Below are 16244 nucleotides of genomic sequence, written 5' to 3' on the forward strand. Positions count from 1 at the left end.
CTTTTCAAACTTACACTGTATAAATGTTAAAATATTGGGTATTCCTTGTGACTGTCAGGGTTTGGTACACTTTTAATGACATTGGTCATTGAATTATTCGACATTGTTTTTAAAGTTAGTATTCGAATATCTAGTAATTCGAATCCCTGTTGTGTAAGAGCATCCACAGCGGTTTATCTAAACCTGGAGTCTCGTCTTTTTATTGCTTAAATGTTTTAGTGAAGCGTCGAATTTAGATATCCGTTAAATAATTGTCTAAAATAAATTGGTTCAAACATTTATTTAGACAAACCACTGTGGATAAAAGAAAAATCAAACTTTCCAATTAGATTTACATATTTGGCGAGTTTACACAAACCGCTGTGAATCCTCTAAGTGTGTAGTGTACATGTGTATGTGTCTGGTAAGTAACAGTTCCGGATACTGTTAACTCGCCAGGTTCATTAGCCAGAAGGGAACCAGAATTTGGTTGTAGAGCCCGTACTTCACTCAATTGGAGCTTATATATCATAATCTTTCAATATTTGTAGTAAAGCATATAATTTCGTCAATAAACAAAACAAAAAAAAATACTCTTATACATTACTTGGATTTGAGTTCTTATTACTGTATTGACAAAATATTTATAAAATTTATGGATGAGTATATTTGCAAGTAACCTTTAATACCCACTCATAATTGATAACATTGACAAAAATCGAAAAATTCCCGTTTAACTGCTGATTGATCGAATTAGATAATGACATCTAACAACTCTCTTTTTCCAGTATTTTAAGAATGCTAAGCTTTTTACGGTAAAGCATACTCAATACACAAAATTTTATCTTCAAAAATCTCATCTATAGTGTTGAAGCAATACATGAACTAGAAAAGTACACCGTTATCAGGCACTTACAAAAAATGAAAAGAAATTATTAAAAAAGCGTGTTACTTTTTTCTTGGAACATGGTTATGACAAAAGGTGTATTTGGTATAAAATATTAGTCCATAATTTCCTAGCCTTTGTCTCTATTTTTTTTATTTTTTTTAAAAAAAAGGGCATTGATTTATTATTTTGCTTTACCGAATTATTGTAACCATTTTTATGTCATTATTTCGGTTTAGTCTTTTATTATTGTCTAGCTCGGTATAACCATCTCGTTTAATCAAAGTATCACGGCCTTTGACAGATCCCATTGATCCGTAATTGATTAAGCCTTTTGATTGGCGTATTGAATAAGCAATAGTGTGTACCACAATTTATAGCTGAATATGTTAGACTTAAAAGAACATTTGAATTGTAGCGATCACAAAAGTGTGCAGTCAAATATTCTAAAGAAAATTGACGCCCTGATTTATACATATATTATGTTGTGTCCAGTAGTTGGTTATAATACAATCAGTAATGATGTGCAGTATACATGTTGAATATATTTTGATCTGAATTTGTTGATTAAAGCTTTGTATAAAGCCCTCATGCCGTCATATTTGCGCATTCACGGATTCCTTGGTAGTTTAAACCACTGTCTTGGGAAAAAAACCATACTGTCACTAAAATGGAAAATCTACTTTTTTGAATTGACCATAAGTCAAGCAGTCTAGGTTAGGCAATCATCATTTTACGTTCAAGCCTAATATTCATCTTTTTGAGTCAACTCGTTAAATAAATCACTCGCTTCTGACGTTCTCAACAGTAAGATACTGAAAATGATAAATAAAAAAAAGAAGGTTTATCAACAAGCTCTTGTTGTAGACTAGCTGGAAGACTTGGTCTCAAAGACCTCCAAAACGTATGAATTATCATTTATTTGTGGTCACCTATAAACTAATATATTGAACCAGAAAACACGAGAACTGAAGAATAACAAGAAACACGTTGTGAAAGGACTTTTCACAATATCATTGAACATATTTCTATAGACTTTTATTTTACAAATTTGAAGTACTACTTATTTGACTCACGTGTCAAGAATAAAAGTTCCGGTCCGTATTCCTTACGTTTGGTGATACAAAAATGTGTATGTGCGTGCGTCTTTTTAATATGAATGCTAGATGTTTCTTGGCTAGATTCAAGTTATCACAGACAAAAATATCAAGTAAAGGGGGGGGGGGGGGAGTATGACTAACAGTTACAGCTAAATTACCTGCAAAAAAAAGGAATTTTTTTATATACACATATGCATTACAAAAGAGTATCAAATAATACCTGGTAGAGATTTTGGTTTTATCAACTCTTTTGCCAAAAGAACGAACATGGCATCACAAGACTGTGATCATTACAGCGGACTTTTATTTAAGTTAGACATTAACAAAGCCGTGGTTGTCCAGACCCTTAATATTTACAAGACATGTAACTATTGGTAGCAAAAGACTTGTTAATACTATAAATCATAAAATATTTGGAAAAAAAATAGTAAAATTAGTAAGCAATATCAAATACAAATATAATCCAAGTTTGTTATTTCTGATAGCATTTATACAAAAAGGTCTTTTTCTTCAAAGATTCTATATGTTTGATTTCGATTTTTTTTTTCTGACATCTGAAATTAAAAAAATAAATAAAAAGGGACACTCAAAAATGAAAAATAAAATAAAAATGGAACTTTGTATACATCGAATTCGGTATCCCAACATATTAAACAACAGTCAAAATTGTAGCCAATAGAAACATATTATATCTTAAGAATTGCCATAGACGAGCAGAAAAAATATATGGGGTTTAAAGGTGATAGATCAAAAATAGAAATGCGACAAGTAGTTTTTGGAAAGCGACAGGTGGGAAGTTTAAAGGACGACGACTAAAATTTATCCTTACGACGACTTGAGATGGAAGCACTGTACATTCATTCATAAGTAAAAAGGAAAGGTTACTATTGGTGGTTGCCATCTGCTTCTGTCACACGGCTTCCATTGGACCGGGTTCGCCAATAGTCCTTATTAACAGGTGCTGATTGTTGTGGTACATTGTACGGATACACAGTCGAATGTGGCTGTGCATTACCACCAAAAGGCAATGAATAGGACATGGAGTCCACATAGGAAGTCTGTTCATTCTCTAGTGATGGCCCAACAGATAATCCAGGCATTTCTGTGTAGGTCTAGAATACGTACAACAGCAATATACACATATACATATACATATAAATAAAATATCAGAATAACTCTTCTTTTTGATTCAGAAAAAAAAACCGATTGCTTTGGTTCACTGATTGTTTATAATCAACTGAAAGATTAAGGACAACTTCTTCCTTTTTATTGATTGTTTCATTCTTATACTTATGCTTATGCTTATGCTTATGCTTATGCTTATGCTTATGCTTATGCTTATGCTTATTTTCATTTTTCACTTTCTCCGTTTTCATTGTTGACTGTTGTTTACCTTTCGTGGATAGTTGCCATACGAAGCCTCTATAGGTGACTATATAATACAACCAATCAAACATAAACAAAAATTATTGTAAGAAAACAGGATTGAAGATATATAGTACATGTATTTGAATGAAAAAAATTATGAGAGAAATGGTTTAACATACCGGACCAAGTGACATGGAAGAGCTGACTTGTACACTGTTGACTGGTGCTGGCGTGGGAGGAGCGGATACATTAACAGGTATGTCAGGCATAGATAGATCGGAGGCTGCTTCTGGTGCGTTGAGACATGATTGGATAAGGTTCTTTCCTTCTGGTTTCATAACAATCGGTTGGAGTTTTGGAGTAGTGAATGTATAGACCAGCCCTGTCTCAGACACTACAAGCAAAAGTACCTGTGTACCAGTGAGAGTGGATAGCTCATATGCCTATACAAAATAAATGAACAAGAATATTAAACGCGAATTAATAAATATATGTATATATATTGGTGAATCATTATTAAGCACATATACACATACATAAACACAAACACAAACACGCTTGTGAACTTGCCTTTTTCATGATACCGGCCTTTCGCTTGGAGAAGGTGATGTGTCGTCTGGACTTATCTTCGATGTATTCAATTTTGATTTTTCGGCGACCACTACGCTTATCTGGTTTCTGGTCGTCTGAGTCATCTTCTTCATCGCCTAGAGTTGCTGGAGTATTGTGAAGGGCATGGTGAGGGTCTGCGGGTTGGTTGTACATGAAGGTTGGTTGCGGGAAATAGCTTGCGGACTGCATGGGGGTAGTTGCTTATTTAAGGACAAAGAGATCGACTTGGTCGGTGCGCCAAGAAGATAAAATGGAGGTCGGGATTGGAAAGAGGGCTCAAAGGGGAGTGGGGGGGACTATTTTATAGGTGATGAAGGGATCTTTAGGATAGGAGAGAAAGAAGGAGGACCAAAGAATGGGATTCGGCGAGTTCTTTAATCGTTGAATCTCTCGAGTGATTCCCATTCGTTGCATGAGTGTTGCGGCTATGGAATCTTGTGTTACTGAAAGTGAGGTGGGCTCATGGCAGTCAAAGGTTGGCAGTCGTATACTTATTATGGTAGTGAGTATACACATCGACAATGGGCTGTTTACCCTTGAAATATGCAGGTCCAAGAGAGTCGAGGCGAAGATGAGCACAGTAGCGATCGAGCATTGCCATCACCATTTGTTGGTCTAGAGGTTTGGCAAGACAGTCGTTCATACCACTATTAAGATATTCTTGAATGTCGTGTTTCGATTGATTGGCGGTGACAGAGATGATAGGTGTCCAAGAGTCATACTGCCGGATATTACGCGTTGCCGAGATCCCGTCCAAGTTGGGCATCATAATGTCCTATGGGAACGACAAGCGGTCAGAACACAATCATCAGGTTTTTCTCTCCTCACCATCAGAACCATGTCATAACTATCGGTCCTAAGTTTTGACATGGCTTCCAATCCGTCGACTGCGACCTCAATCGTGCAACCTGCAAACTGTAATATACGGGTCGAGATTGATCGGAAGATCGAGTCGTCGTCGACCACTAGAATTCTCGGTTGAATGGACCATCCCTTGGCGGTCAGGAGCGGAGGATCAAACAACGGAAGGTCATAAGTTATATTTGGTGTACTCTGAGTAGAAGACGTTGAAGTAGAAGAGGTAGAAACGGATGCTGAGCAGTACAATGTAGTGGGTGTGTCTAAAAGAGGATTTTGGAGGCACTCCAGATGTCGCCAGAGCTCTGCCATCTGCCTCTCACTTGTCTGTACCACGGCTGTGTGAGACTCCGCGATACTCTCAAGGGCCTGTATCCGATAGCTCTCACCGGCCCGCGTCTCACGCCCACACAAGGTCTTTCTCTGAAGAACAGCGCGACGCATCATTGTTTGGACAGTGCTATCCTGCAGATTCATAGATGCCTTTACAGCTCCTATGGTTTCCATTAAAGTACTGTATCTGTGTTTGGTAGCTTGGAGCTGGCTTGCCATGGTCGACTGTTGTTGCTGCAACAATCTAACTTTGTCTTGCATCACTTTTACTAGCTGCTGCATCATTTTTCTCTCATCAATTGCAACATCTCTATCCTTAACCTTGGTTCTCATATCTGCGCCATTAAGTAAGATAATCGGATGTAGTGGTGTATTGCTGATGGACTTCCCACTTGGTTTTCGCTGTTTAATAATATTTTTATAGATATTTAAATAACTATAGACAGAATATATATAATAACTGTCTTTATTACTATTACCTTTATAGCTTCTAAGAGATGTTTTTGGTTGAATTTGAAGTTAGAATGACGGAATTCCCAAGACTGTATTAAGGCAAAACCCGAACTTAGAGAACAATTGAAAAATAACCATAATATCCTTTTGGCTTTATTCAATTTCTTTTGCTTTGCTTTCTTTATTATTAGTATTATTTTACCTGGTTTCCGTTTGAACGATTACCATCTTCTGCATTGCGTATTTTATGAAAGTCATACTTGTTCAGTTGACGAACGAAGCTCGAAAAATTTGAATGTTTAAAGTGTTTGGGAAGAACTCGTTGTGCAAATTTACTCGGTTCCTTTACAACAAATGTCTCGCCACTTGGTCCCCAGGAAAGAATGTGCGGATATGAATTGTCTTGGAGCATGCTGAGTTTCACAAGTCCCACAAAACGACGAAAAGGTACCAATTTCGTCGCCAAGCAAGAACCAACGAATATATATATACACACATATGTTTCCACACACACACACACACACACATATATATATATATATATATATATATATATAATAAACCAAATAGATAAAATAAAATAAGCAGCAATAATAACAAAGCCGAAAAAGTATACCACATAAAATAAAATAACAAAATAAGAAAGTAAACAAGCAAATCGATAGAACAAGTATATTAAGTAGAGACAGAATTAGAGTGACTGTTCCATATCCAATCTCTCGCTCTCTCCATTACTCTTCCTCTTCCTCTCTCTCTCTCTTCTTTACTTTCTTTCTTTTATTATTAAACTATGCCTACCAGAACAACTTCTTCACAAACTCTGGGGTATTACTTCCACCAGAAAGTGCCTGGGGAGTTCCTGATATACCAGCAGAAGAATCCAAAGACTGTCTAGTTGCTGATGAGCTGTCTTGCATTGCAGAGTACTAATGTCAACTAGATTAACTATAAATACAATTTAAATATGTATCTCTTTATCAATAAATGTATATATCAATCTAAATATGACAGCTAGTTAATGTCAGTCTATAAAAAGAAGAAAATAAAGATAAATAAATAAGCTTTTTGAAAAGAAGTTTCTGTAAGCAAGAAAGGGGGGGAAAGAAGAGGGAGAGAAGGTTAAGAATAAATAAATAAATAAATAAACAAATAATGCCATAAACTAATCAGTCTATGAAAGGCTTTTGTACGTCACCATTTTTTTTTCTAAAAAAAAAAAGACTTTTACTTGTTTATTTTATATTTCTATTTATTTATTTTTTCAAGACATGTTCACTCCTCCTCCTCCTCCTCCTCATGTCGAGCTCAGCTCCCCCCCGTCGTTGGAGTGACATTTCAGATGACAGCAGCTCATCAGATTCAGACAGTAGTGTAGAACAAACTAAAAAAGACAATCCTGTCAGTGTGAACAAGGATATCACAGAAAAATCAACCAATCTTGATTCAATCAGAGGGGGTAATATATATATATATATAACTTAAAAGTAATGACGTTCACGATATTCAATTAATAATCATAATTACAATTATACAGCATTCTCATGTCAAATTTGTATGGAATTATTCCACAATCCACATATACTTGATTGTGGTAAGATTACTATTAAATAAATAATTGCTTTTAGTTTTATTTTACATACAATTAACAAGCTAATAACTTACACCCAAACTTTATTTTAATTCTTTTATTTTCTGTTTATTAATCGATCGGTTTCGGTCAGGCCATTCATACTGCGCGATATGCCTTATTCAATGGCTCACTACTAGAAAACAGTGTCCAGAATGTCGGAATGATGTCGTACGAAGACCTATTCCCTCTTACGCTGTGCAACAGCAAGGTAATATATATATATATGTGTGTGTGTGTTTTTCGTTTGAGTATTTTATTAACTAAACTACAAACACTGTTCTGATATAACATTGTATATTATACATAGTGGATGCTATTAGACCATTCTTATCCAGCTCTACTCAGTCATCTACATCTGGCAACGCAACTACCTCGTTTGGCAACACTTCTATGTGGTCTGTTCTTTTTCCAATTAATAACAAACATACATTTATCATTGATGTTGAAGATAACAACGTGTATGTACTTATTAACTAGTACCGCTTTACTTCAATGTATATACATATATAACTTATTTATATACTTATACTTAATTATAGACGACGATGCGGTCAGTGTGTATATGAACTAGATCGAGATGGCAGATGTCAAAACTGCGATATTGTTTATCACGGCGCTCGTGTCGAGCATGATAGCGACGAAAGCGAAGGAGATGAGGTTGGGTTTCACGGTGAAGATTATGTGTCCGATTCGGAAGAAGAAGGGTCGATGGTTGACTTTGTCGTTGATGATGCTGAGATTATATATGACACAGAAAGGTAATATCCAAAAATAATGTATTTAGTCCAACAAAGATAAAATTGCTAATGTTGTTTTTTCTTTATTGCGGTTCTTATTACAGCGAGATTGGCAGTGATAATAGTAGATCATCATCAGTTGAACTTGTTTCTCGCAGACCTTCCCACGAAATAAGTGCATCGAACAATAATTCAGATAATCTCGAAAACAATGCTCGCGATCGAAGAAACAGAACAATTGTACTAGATACTGATGAAAGTGACCAAGACGAAAATAACAGTATTACCTCAAGTGTTCTGGAATTAATCGAAGGACAGATGGGTAGCTCAGGAAACACTTCTGACTCAAGTCATGAAATAAGCGATGATGGTATTCAACTTAATCACTCCAAGAGCAGAAAAAGAACATGCATTATCCTTGACTCTGAAGATGAAGATATAACCCCAGTCGAGTCTGTATCTACAAGCAAAAATCCATTGAAAAAACGTCGTAAAAGTAAAGATGAAGAAAAAGATAAGAATACATATATAGACGAAGACGAAGACGAAGACGAAGACGAAGACGAAGACGAAGACGAAGACGAAGACGAAGACGAAGATGAAGATGAAGATGAAGATGACGATGACGATGAAGATAAAGATAAAGATGAAAATGAGGATGAGAGCGAGGATGAAGAAGATGAATATGAAGACAAAGACGAAGACGAAGATGAGGATGAGGATGAGGATGAAGCTGAATATAGAGATGACGACAAAAGCAAAACCGTAGACAAAAATGAAAACAAAAATAAAAGGAAAGACGAAGATAAAGACGAAGATGAAGGAGAAAACAAAGACAAAGAAAACGTCGAAGCCAAAGCCAAAGACAAGGGAAAAGTAAAACCAAAAGACAAGGGTCAAGACAAGGGCAAAGGAAAGGAAAAAGCTAAAGAAAAGGCAAAAGACAAATTAAAGGACAAAGTTAAGGACAAAGTCAAGGACAAACCCAATGACAAAGCCAAAAGTAAAGGGAAAGTAAAAGACAAAGCTAAAGAAAAAGAAAGAGAAAAGGGAAATTCCCGAGAAAAAGGCAAAGGAAAAAGCAAAGGCAAAGACAGAAAGAACAAAAACACAAAAAAGTAATAATTGTTATTAAAAGTATATTTGTAAAAACACAAAAAATAAAAGAAACCTCTTGTAAAACGCAAACCAAAAGCCAAATAATAAAGAAATTGGTATTTTAAAATTTTGTAAGTACCAATAGCCGTTTTGTATACCACTTTAAGATGTTGCCCATTTTTTTTATTAATATTATAGTTATTGGAAAATCAATAGCTCGGTTTGTTTTTTTTTGTATTTCATTTTATGTTATTTAAATAAAACAAGATATCTAGAGCCTCGGATTACCAGGGCAAAATAGTACCAGCGTAATCAAAGAAGGTACCATTGTCCTTGGTAGTCATCTTGTAAACACAATTCAACATACCCTCAACAGACTGAGTGGTAGTCAATTCACCATTCTTTCCACCCATATCAGTAATGACCCATCCAGGGTGAACAGCAACAATAGTAAAGTCTTCATCCTTGAGTGCACACGAGAATCCCTTGGTAAGCATACCCTCGGCAGCCTTGGAAACAGCATATGACATTCCAAAACCCCATGCGTTGCCATTTTCGGTTCTCTCAATTGATCCAAGAACAGAGCAAAGGTTGACGATCTTACGGGTCTTTCCAAGACGCAAAAGAGGGAGCATAGCCTGAGTAACTGAAGATGTTCCAATTACGTTGATTTCAAAAGCCTTTCTGTAATCTTCGGGTGTACTATTTGTATTCGAAATTAAGTAAAGAAAGAAAAATTAGTCTATGATCAACAAAGTTTAAATATTATTTACCAGTTGAGAACATCAAGTGACATATCACCAGTGGCGCCAGCATTGTTGATGAGGACATCGATACCATTAGGAGCAACCTTTGAGACAAACTCAACAGCTTTCTAAAAAAAAAAGAAGTAAAAAGGTAAATAACCGCAGTAATAATAATCATGTCTGATTTGAGCAGCTTTAAGAAGAGGAAGAGGAAGAGGAAGAGGAAGGGGAAAATTACTATGTAAATAAATAACTTACCTTGATAGATTCGGAATCGCCGGTATCAAGGGTTGTCAAGATTACATTATCTTGAGCAAGAGCTTTGAGGCCAGAGGATGCTTCGATATTACGGGCAGTGGCAATAACAGTGTTACCAGCGGAAGCGAGTTGTTTGACAAACTCAAGTCCGATTCCACGAGAAGCACCAGTAACAAGATAGGTCAATGTCATATTTTCTTTTAGTTTTGTATAAGAGCAAATAGCAAAACAAAATGCTTTAAATAAGATTAATGCTTTGAGGTATGTTAATGACTGTGTGTGACTGTTTTAACTTTTGGTAAAGGTTGACCCGGCTTTACTGTCTTTTCACTTGAACTTTAAACGATTGATATTCCTATTGGGAATCCGACTTTAGACAAGCAGGGAATATAAGAGACAAGCCAATGTTGGCTTATATAATATGCTGACAGCCCCGCATTCTGCCCTAACAACATCATAGGCTTAAACGCATTAAATTCGATCTGGCAAATAACTCTGACCGTGAATAGCACAGTAAGGCTGACACCTTTATCACCTTCCCCTTCCTCTTTGACTCCACTTGTTAGTCACCTCCTTCTTCCCCCGAGACCCGGATATAAATCCCGCTCCACTCTTCCTTCTTCTAGTGTTTATTACAAAGCAATTCTCCACTTTTCGGGATTTTTTCGTTTTCCACTCTCTCTCTCTCCCTTTCTTCTGCTCCTGCTCTTGCTCTTGCTCCTCCACTAGGGGGTTCTGACGGAACTGTGTTGTAGTACTACAGAATATTCATGTTAGAATTAGCCATTAGCGACCTGCATTTAGACTTGTATGCAAAAATACGCTACCAAAAAAGCCAAACACCCAAATTAGTTTTCATTTTATTTAATGATTTTTAGCCATACCAATACATTAGCTATGGAATGAGATGTTATGGTTTTCTTAGCCTTCCAAGTCCTCCTTTTGGTATATTGTAGTTTACTTCTTTAATACTTTCAATAAGCCTTTCCTGATTGTCTAAAGGATTTCTTCTGGTAATTTTTTTCCTCGATCTTGAGAAGCATTCTTCTGCAAAGTTCAATAATGGGGAATAGGACGGGAATTAGATGGAAATAAGGTGGGATGAATTTGAGTTTGTACCTGTCTTTTTGCTCCAGCCATTTTCGCAAACTAGGGTTATAATGTATTTTTGGATTATCCATCACAAGATAGTATGGCTTGGTATCGTTTCTACCAAGATCATTAACTGATGGCTTATCAAGCTCTTTGAATATTTGGTTTAACAATGACCATTAAAAAAAGGGTTTCTAAATCACCCATCAAAGGTTAAATTTTGGCAACGGACTTCCAGGTACGGTTTAGTGCTTCACTACAATGAGCGCTAAAAATAATAATAACGTCATATTGATTTGTGAAGTCTCGATTTAATAAAAAAAAAATGTGCCTAATCATAAAATGCCTCTTTATCTGCTTAATTGAGAATATGGATAACCTTAATTTATTCGATAAAATCGCCAACGGCTCTAACAAGTCTGGAGGTACGGATACCAATGGCATTCAAGAAGGTATGTAAAGAAGAGATGTAATCCATTTTCACAATCCCCTATCTCAGTCCCCTTATTCTGATTATGATGATGGTATGAATCCAGATTTATATGAAAACCTATCTGAATCATCCACCACTACTATTGCTGGTGCTCAACCCGTAGGAAGAGTCGGGGAGAGAAGCTGGACATTTCTGGATGAGAAAAGACTTATCGCCCAGTTTGAGAAAGCTCTACAATTAACAAGAATGCGAAGCGTTCAATACAGCAGGAGAAAAATGCAAATAGAAGCCAATGCTTGGCGTACTCTCGTCAGACAGTTCAATGCTCACGCTATCCAGCCCAGAAATAAAAATGCCCTCGAAGAAAAGTGGAAGAAGCTGAAGGCCGAGTTCAAAGAGCAGTATGATGTATTTCACGCAGCAGGAAAAAACGGGGTAACACCCAATGCGAACTTTAAGCATTACAAAGATATGTGGAGTATTTTTTTTGGATGATCCACAGGTAATGTCTGTCACCGGATTCTCTTCTGGTAGCCAGACGACAACACTTAATGAGAGCACCCAAGAGCCAAAAAATGAACCTTCAAATGAGGAAACTACTTCCAAAGAAGAACCAAATAATATCCCATTGGAGGAAATACAGACGTTTATGGAAGACATCTTCGACTCAACCGGTAGATCTGAAACACCCCAATATGATGATATGGATTCGAATGATGATCAAGGGATGCCCCATAGTCTAAACAGATCTTGGATTGAGCATAAAGATGATGAATTCATGGATCGCATTGAGTATATGAACTATAAAAACATGCAACAGAGAGAGAGACACTTCAGTGTTTTTCGGAAGCAAGGTGAAGCTCTGCTTAAAAGTGTTGATCTTGCAGGAAGGGAAGCTGCCATTGCAACCACTAATATCAAGGAGATCACACGTTGCATGCAAAATAGTAATGCTAGATTGGATAGCTTGTTCGATATAATTAAAAGACGTTTTGAACCCAGTGATAATAAGAATGAATAGTATTTAGTAAGAAATATATATGTATTAGTCGTTTATTGCGGCTTGCTTTTTTGGACAGTAAAACACACTATACAAGGCGCACAATTCGAGGATTATGTTATTTATTTATTTTGGACGAATTACAATAGTAGTTTAAAAGGTTGGGTTACCTATTTTAGATACAATAAAAAATAAAAATTGAAATCAGAGAAATGGAATGAATCTATTAAATGATCGCTAAATTTACCTGTAAGGGTGTGTTAAAGAGTTATATCAATAACACACACTCATTGTAATTGTTCTGACGACGGAGGACGCTGGAACGGGGACAGGCAAGCGCCATTTTTCTTTGCAGTCATCACATCCTAATTCCAAATAACCTTGAAAATGCTTTCCTTGCGCTGAAATACTACTGTCCCATAGTCCAAGGCCCAGACTTGACATCCATCTTCGATTTGATTCCGAAAATCCGAAGGCTTTTTTTTGGGTGGCATTTGAATTGCTTTTCTTTGTGGCTCGAGGATAGAAATGATATTGAATAGCCATCAGAATATACAACGTTTCTAATATTAATCGTTTAATGTTGAAATACTATTAAAGTCATTGTTAATGGCTTACTTGAATACTTTTCTGTCATTAGAAAGACTCTCTCTGGTTCGAAAACCAATTATAGAGAAACCGAAAAGCTTGTAATAAAAATTAGACATTTCCTCGTTCTTGGAGCCTTTAGGATAGTCTTCAATTCCAGATTCTTTCGCTAGTCTCCAAAATGCTTGAACGTCAATTTGAACCGATTTTCTTTGAAACGAATAAATAGGTAGAAGATAAAATAAAGCGATATCCACGTTTATTGGTATACTTGAAACGGCAAAAAGTACTATCTTTTATCCTTGATCTAATGGTACTGACAAAGTTTAAAGTTGTCTTCTTATGCGGTTGAATCTTTTGCAGATTCCTTTCAAATATTAGGGTTTGATCACTGTTAATAGATATAAGGACTTGTTCTCGTAAAGAATTGAATTGCTTTCTGTTCAACAACGTGGTAAAAGGAAATTCTTTGATTGCCTTGAGAGCATCTGTCTTTCCAATAGATGACGGTCATGATAATTTTTTCTTTAGTTTTTGGCTGTAAATATACTAGGCAGGCGACTTTCTTCTTGGTTTACCGTTAACCCACTGCAATAAAATTCAAAGGGCTTGCAGGCGAGGATTTCCAAAAAAAAAACGTATACTTATTTTCGTCGCCAATGTATAAGTTTGATACTTACTCTTTAAAACCTTCTTTTCTTTTTGCTGAATTCTCAGATGAGTCATCTCGATGTTTGGGTTTCATGTTTTTGTCACAAGCTTTGAAAAGAAAGGTTGAAGGACAAAATTTCGTATTCTGATTAATTATAATGATGCTCTACCTTTAATTAAAATTCTGAGCTACTGATATATTGCTTTCTGGGTGGAAATGAGAGATTTTTAAAGCACTCAATTCAATAATGCAAGGCGTATTTTTAAAGAGTTGCTAGCCGTTATGAATGGATCTTCTTTTCAAACAAACAGTACAGAAAAGTATTCTTAGGTTATTAACCTATTAAACATTTTTGCATTATTATATATATATATAATGTATGCTCAACTTGCTTAAATATATGGGAAAGAAAGCTATTGAAAAGACTTATCCCAAAAATGCGCCTTATTATCTCGAATTGTGCGTCTTACAAATGTGTTTTACTATGTTGCTTATTTTTCATCTTTTTCTAAGGTGCAATATTATTATCCAATAATAATATTCAAAACAAGCTCACCTTTTTTTTCGAATACCAACGAACATTCACGAATGATGGCCCTTATTATTATGTGTCCAGCATGTAAATTTGTTTTTTTGTCTAATTTCCAAAAAAAAAAAACCGAGATTTTATTTTCAATCAATTGTACACTCCATGACTACCTTTAAAATTAGATATTACCCTCACAGTAAGTTGCCTGCCTAATAGGTACAATACTCTTACTTATAAATTAATTACCTGCTTGGAAAGACTGCCAAATATATAAACATATATATAAAACAAACGAAAAAAAACATAAAACTATTTGTAACCAATATAGCTACAAGAAACCTGATATACCACTTTCCTTGTGGAATTATAGCAATAATTACTGTTCTTCCCAAAAAATTGCCCATATTGAACAACTTAAATATTATTATTATTTCTTGCTTTTTTTTCATAAGAGAAGCCCCCAAAAAATGTATTAAAGATTTATTGGAACAAAATAGAAAACAAACAAACAAAAAAAGTTTAAATTATTTCAAATTGCCTTTGCTGTAGTAAAATTCAAGTTATTAAAAGAGGAATTAAGAGGAATAATTAAATACTGGAATCCACACGTTATTTACTACAAATTATTCCTGCATAAGTCTAAAAATGTGTATTTTATATGCCAAAGACTAATTGAAATATATGTTTTGGGAGGCCAATTCTTTGATTGATCCCTTATAACAAAAGAATACCCAACATAAAAAGAGAGAAAGGGACTTGCTCTACAAAAACATACTACGTCACCATTATAATCTAGTATAAATTTGAGTCTCCTGCGCTGTTCTGGTTGTGCACGCCTTTTATTGCTTACTTTGACTCTAAGCAAACACGAAAAGAGGTTTCTTTACTACGTTTCCTTTATTCAATTAGGCCTTTTCTACTTCTTACTTTTTTTATTTACTCCTCAACTGTACCTGCCTACCTACTTTTTATTCTTTGGAGCGTCTCTATTTCTCACTGTTGTGCATCAATGTCACTGGATTATAGTAATCGTACTGCCGACCATCAACCGGAAGATGTAGAAGAAGGCGAGATCAGTAAAGACAATGTGCCCTATAGTAATTCTCTGAATTCGATTACAGCCATCTCTCAGGCAGCTGTACAGAATCACTATCATTCCCTTCCCACAAATGGCAATGCACACTCCGTAAACAACCAGATCAATCCAAGTGGCGCTGTAGGAACATTTAAACGGCAAACACATCAAAACGCTTTGAGTGATGCTAAGAGAAGCAGTTGTCCTGACAATGCTCGTCTACCCTTAGATGATCTATCGTCAAAGAGAAATGGCGATTCCCCATCCCGCAAAAGGGTACGCATGGAAAACAACACGTCAGACGATCCATTTGAGGAATATGAACGTCTTTCTCGCAGACAACGGCAGGGAGGATCGAGTCGGTCCCGAAGCCGCGATTCATCTGCACTTTATGACGATCGGGATGGTAGCCCAGCTGACGCAAGTCGACGACTCTTGGCTCGCCAGGAACCATCGCGGAACCGTTCCCCGTCATGGCACCGTACAGACGACCGCCGTAGTTTATCTCCTAGAGAATCAAGACCGAGAAGAAGAAGTTCAAAAGACGAATTAGATGACAGAAGACCTCATCGACGCAGAGAAAGTGTTACCCAAGATACATATGAAACGAAAAGATCTTCTGATAGACGCCGTAGTCCACCTCCTCAACGTTGGTACGAAAGAAGGGAGGAGGGGTCTCGGGGTAGAGAAGACCCTGCACATTTGAGTGCTAGGCCAGTAGATAAGTCTATTAAACCATCTAGACCATCGAAATATGATGAACCACAGAGACGACAAGATGAACCAAGGAGACACGATGAACCTAGAAAACAGCAAG

General features: G+C 36.2%; 7 protein-coding genes across 7 annotated transcripts; 1 reads left to right on the plus strand and 6 right to left on the minus strand.

The window, feature by feature from the left end:
- Nucleotides 1-331: 331 nt before the first annotated feature.
- On the minus strand, nucleotides 332-1176 carry PHYBLDRAFT_71489 (hypothetical protein; the record flags this gene model as incomplete). Its single annotated transcript, XM_018442478.1, has 3 exons — nucleotides 332-514; nucleotides 582-606; nucleotides 1064-1176. 3 exons carry the CDS (start codon nucleotides 1174-1176, stop codon nucleotides 332-334), a joined length of 321 nt encoding a protein of 106 aa, XP_018292282.1.
- Nucleotides 1177-2277: 1101 nt separating this feature from the next.
- PHYBLDRAFT_71488 (MADS-box transcription factor) lies at nucleotides 2278-4098 on the minus strand (the record flags this gene model as incomplete). Its single annotated transcript, XM_018442477.1, has 6 exons — nucleotides 2278-2360; nucleotides 2795-2814; nucleotides 2851-3077; nucleotides 3359-3397; nucleotides 3513-3727; nucleotides 3870-4098. 6 exons carry the CDS (start codon nucleotides 4096-4098, stop codon nucleotides 2278-2280), a joined length of 813 nt encoding a protein of 270 aa, XP_018292283.1.
- Nucleotides 4099-4414: 316 nt separating this feature from the next.
- SKN7 (SKN7 signal transduction response regulator) lies at nucleotides 4415-5115 on the minus strand (the record flags this gene model as incomplete). Its single annotated transcript, XM_018428232.1, has 2 exons — nucleotides 4415-4720; nucleotides 4774-5115. 2 exons carry the CDS (start codon nucleotides 5113-5115, stop codon nucleotides 4415-4417), a joined length of 648 nt encoding a protein of 215 aa, XP_018292284.1.
- A 500-nt stretch (nucleotides 5116-5615) lies between these two features.
- On the minus strand, nucleotides 5616-6001 carry PHYBLDRAFT_104004 (heat shock factor-type transcription factor; the record flags this gene model as incomplete). The annotated part of the gene is made up of 2 exons (XM_018427806.1): nucleotides 5616-5678; nucleotides 5792-6001. Coding segments are annotated over 2 exons (273 nt in total), but the record flags the coding sequence as incomplete, so codon positions are not given.
- Nucleotides 6002-9210: 3209 nt separating this feature from the next.
- Nucleotides 9211-10268, minus strand: PHYBLDRAFT_124486 (hypothetical protein). The gene is made up of 3 exons (XM_018428995.1): nucleotides 10059-10268; nucleotides 9828-9928; nucleotides 9211-9756 (listed from the first exon to the last, which is right to left on the minus strand). The coding sequence occupies exons 1-3, from the start codon at nucleotides 10248-10250 to the stop codon at nucleotides 9339-9341; spliced, it is 711 nt and encodes a 236-aa protein (XP_018292286.1). The 5' UTR covers nucleotides 10251-10268; the 3' UTR covers nucleotides 9211-9338.
- A 1207-nt stretch (nucleotides 10269-11475) lies between these two features.
- PHYBLDRAFT_167669 (hypothetical protein) lies at nucleotides 11476-12604 on the plus strand (the record flags this gene model as incomplete). The annotated part of the gene is made up of 3 exons (XM_018435687.1): nucleotides 11476-11602; nucleotides 11687-12018; nucleotides 12086-12604. The coding sequence occupies 3 exons, from the start codon at nucleotides 11476-11478 to the stop codon at nucleotides 12602-12604; spliced, it is 978 nt and encodes a 325-aa protein (XP_018292287.1).
- A 388-nt stretch (nucleotides 12605-12992) lies between these two features.
- On the minus strand, nucleotides 12993-13897 carry PHYBLDRAFT_167670 (hypothetical protein; the record flags this gene model as incomplete). Its single annotated transcript, XM_018435688.1, has 4 exons — nucleotides 12993-13146; nucleotides 13202-13381; nucleotides 13443-13659; nucleotides 13852-13897. 4 exons carry the CDS (start codon nucleotides 13895-13897, stop codon nucleotides 12993-12995), a joined length of 597 nt encoding a protein of 198 aa, XP_018292288.1.
- Between the last annotated feature and the right edge of the window lie 2347 nt (nucleotides 13898-16244).

The sequence above is a fragment of the Phycomyces blakesleeanus genome (assembly GCF_001638985.1).
Source record: "Phycomyces blakesleeanus NRRL 1555(-) unplaced genomic scaffold PHYBLscaffold_9, whole genome shotgun sequence".
NCBI classification, from domain to species: domain Eukaryota; kingdom Fungi; phylum Mucoromycota; class Mucoromycetes; order Mucorales; family Phycomycetaceae; genus Phycomyces; species Phycomyces blakesleeanus.

What these genes read in the sequence shown, in the direction of transcription:
- PHYBLDRAFT_124486 (XM_018428995.1), bottom strand. Translation starts at nt 10,250, where the DNA reads ATGACATTGACCTATCTTGTTACTGGTGCTTCTCGTGGAATCGGACTT. An exon ending in GCGATTCCGAATCTATCAAG is followed by an intron (nt 9,929 to 10,058) that starts GTAAGTTATTTA and finishes TTTTTTTTTTAG; the next exon opens with AAAGCTGTTGAGTTTGTCTC. An exon ending in TCACTTGATGTTCTCAACTG is followed by an intron (nt 9,757 to 9,827) that starts GTAAATAATATT and finishes GAATACAAATAG; the next exon opens with TACACCCGAAGATTACAGAA.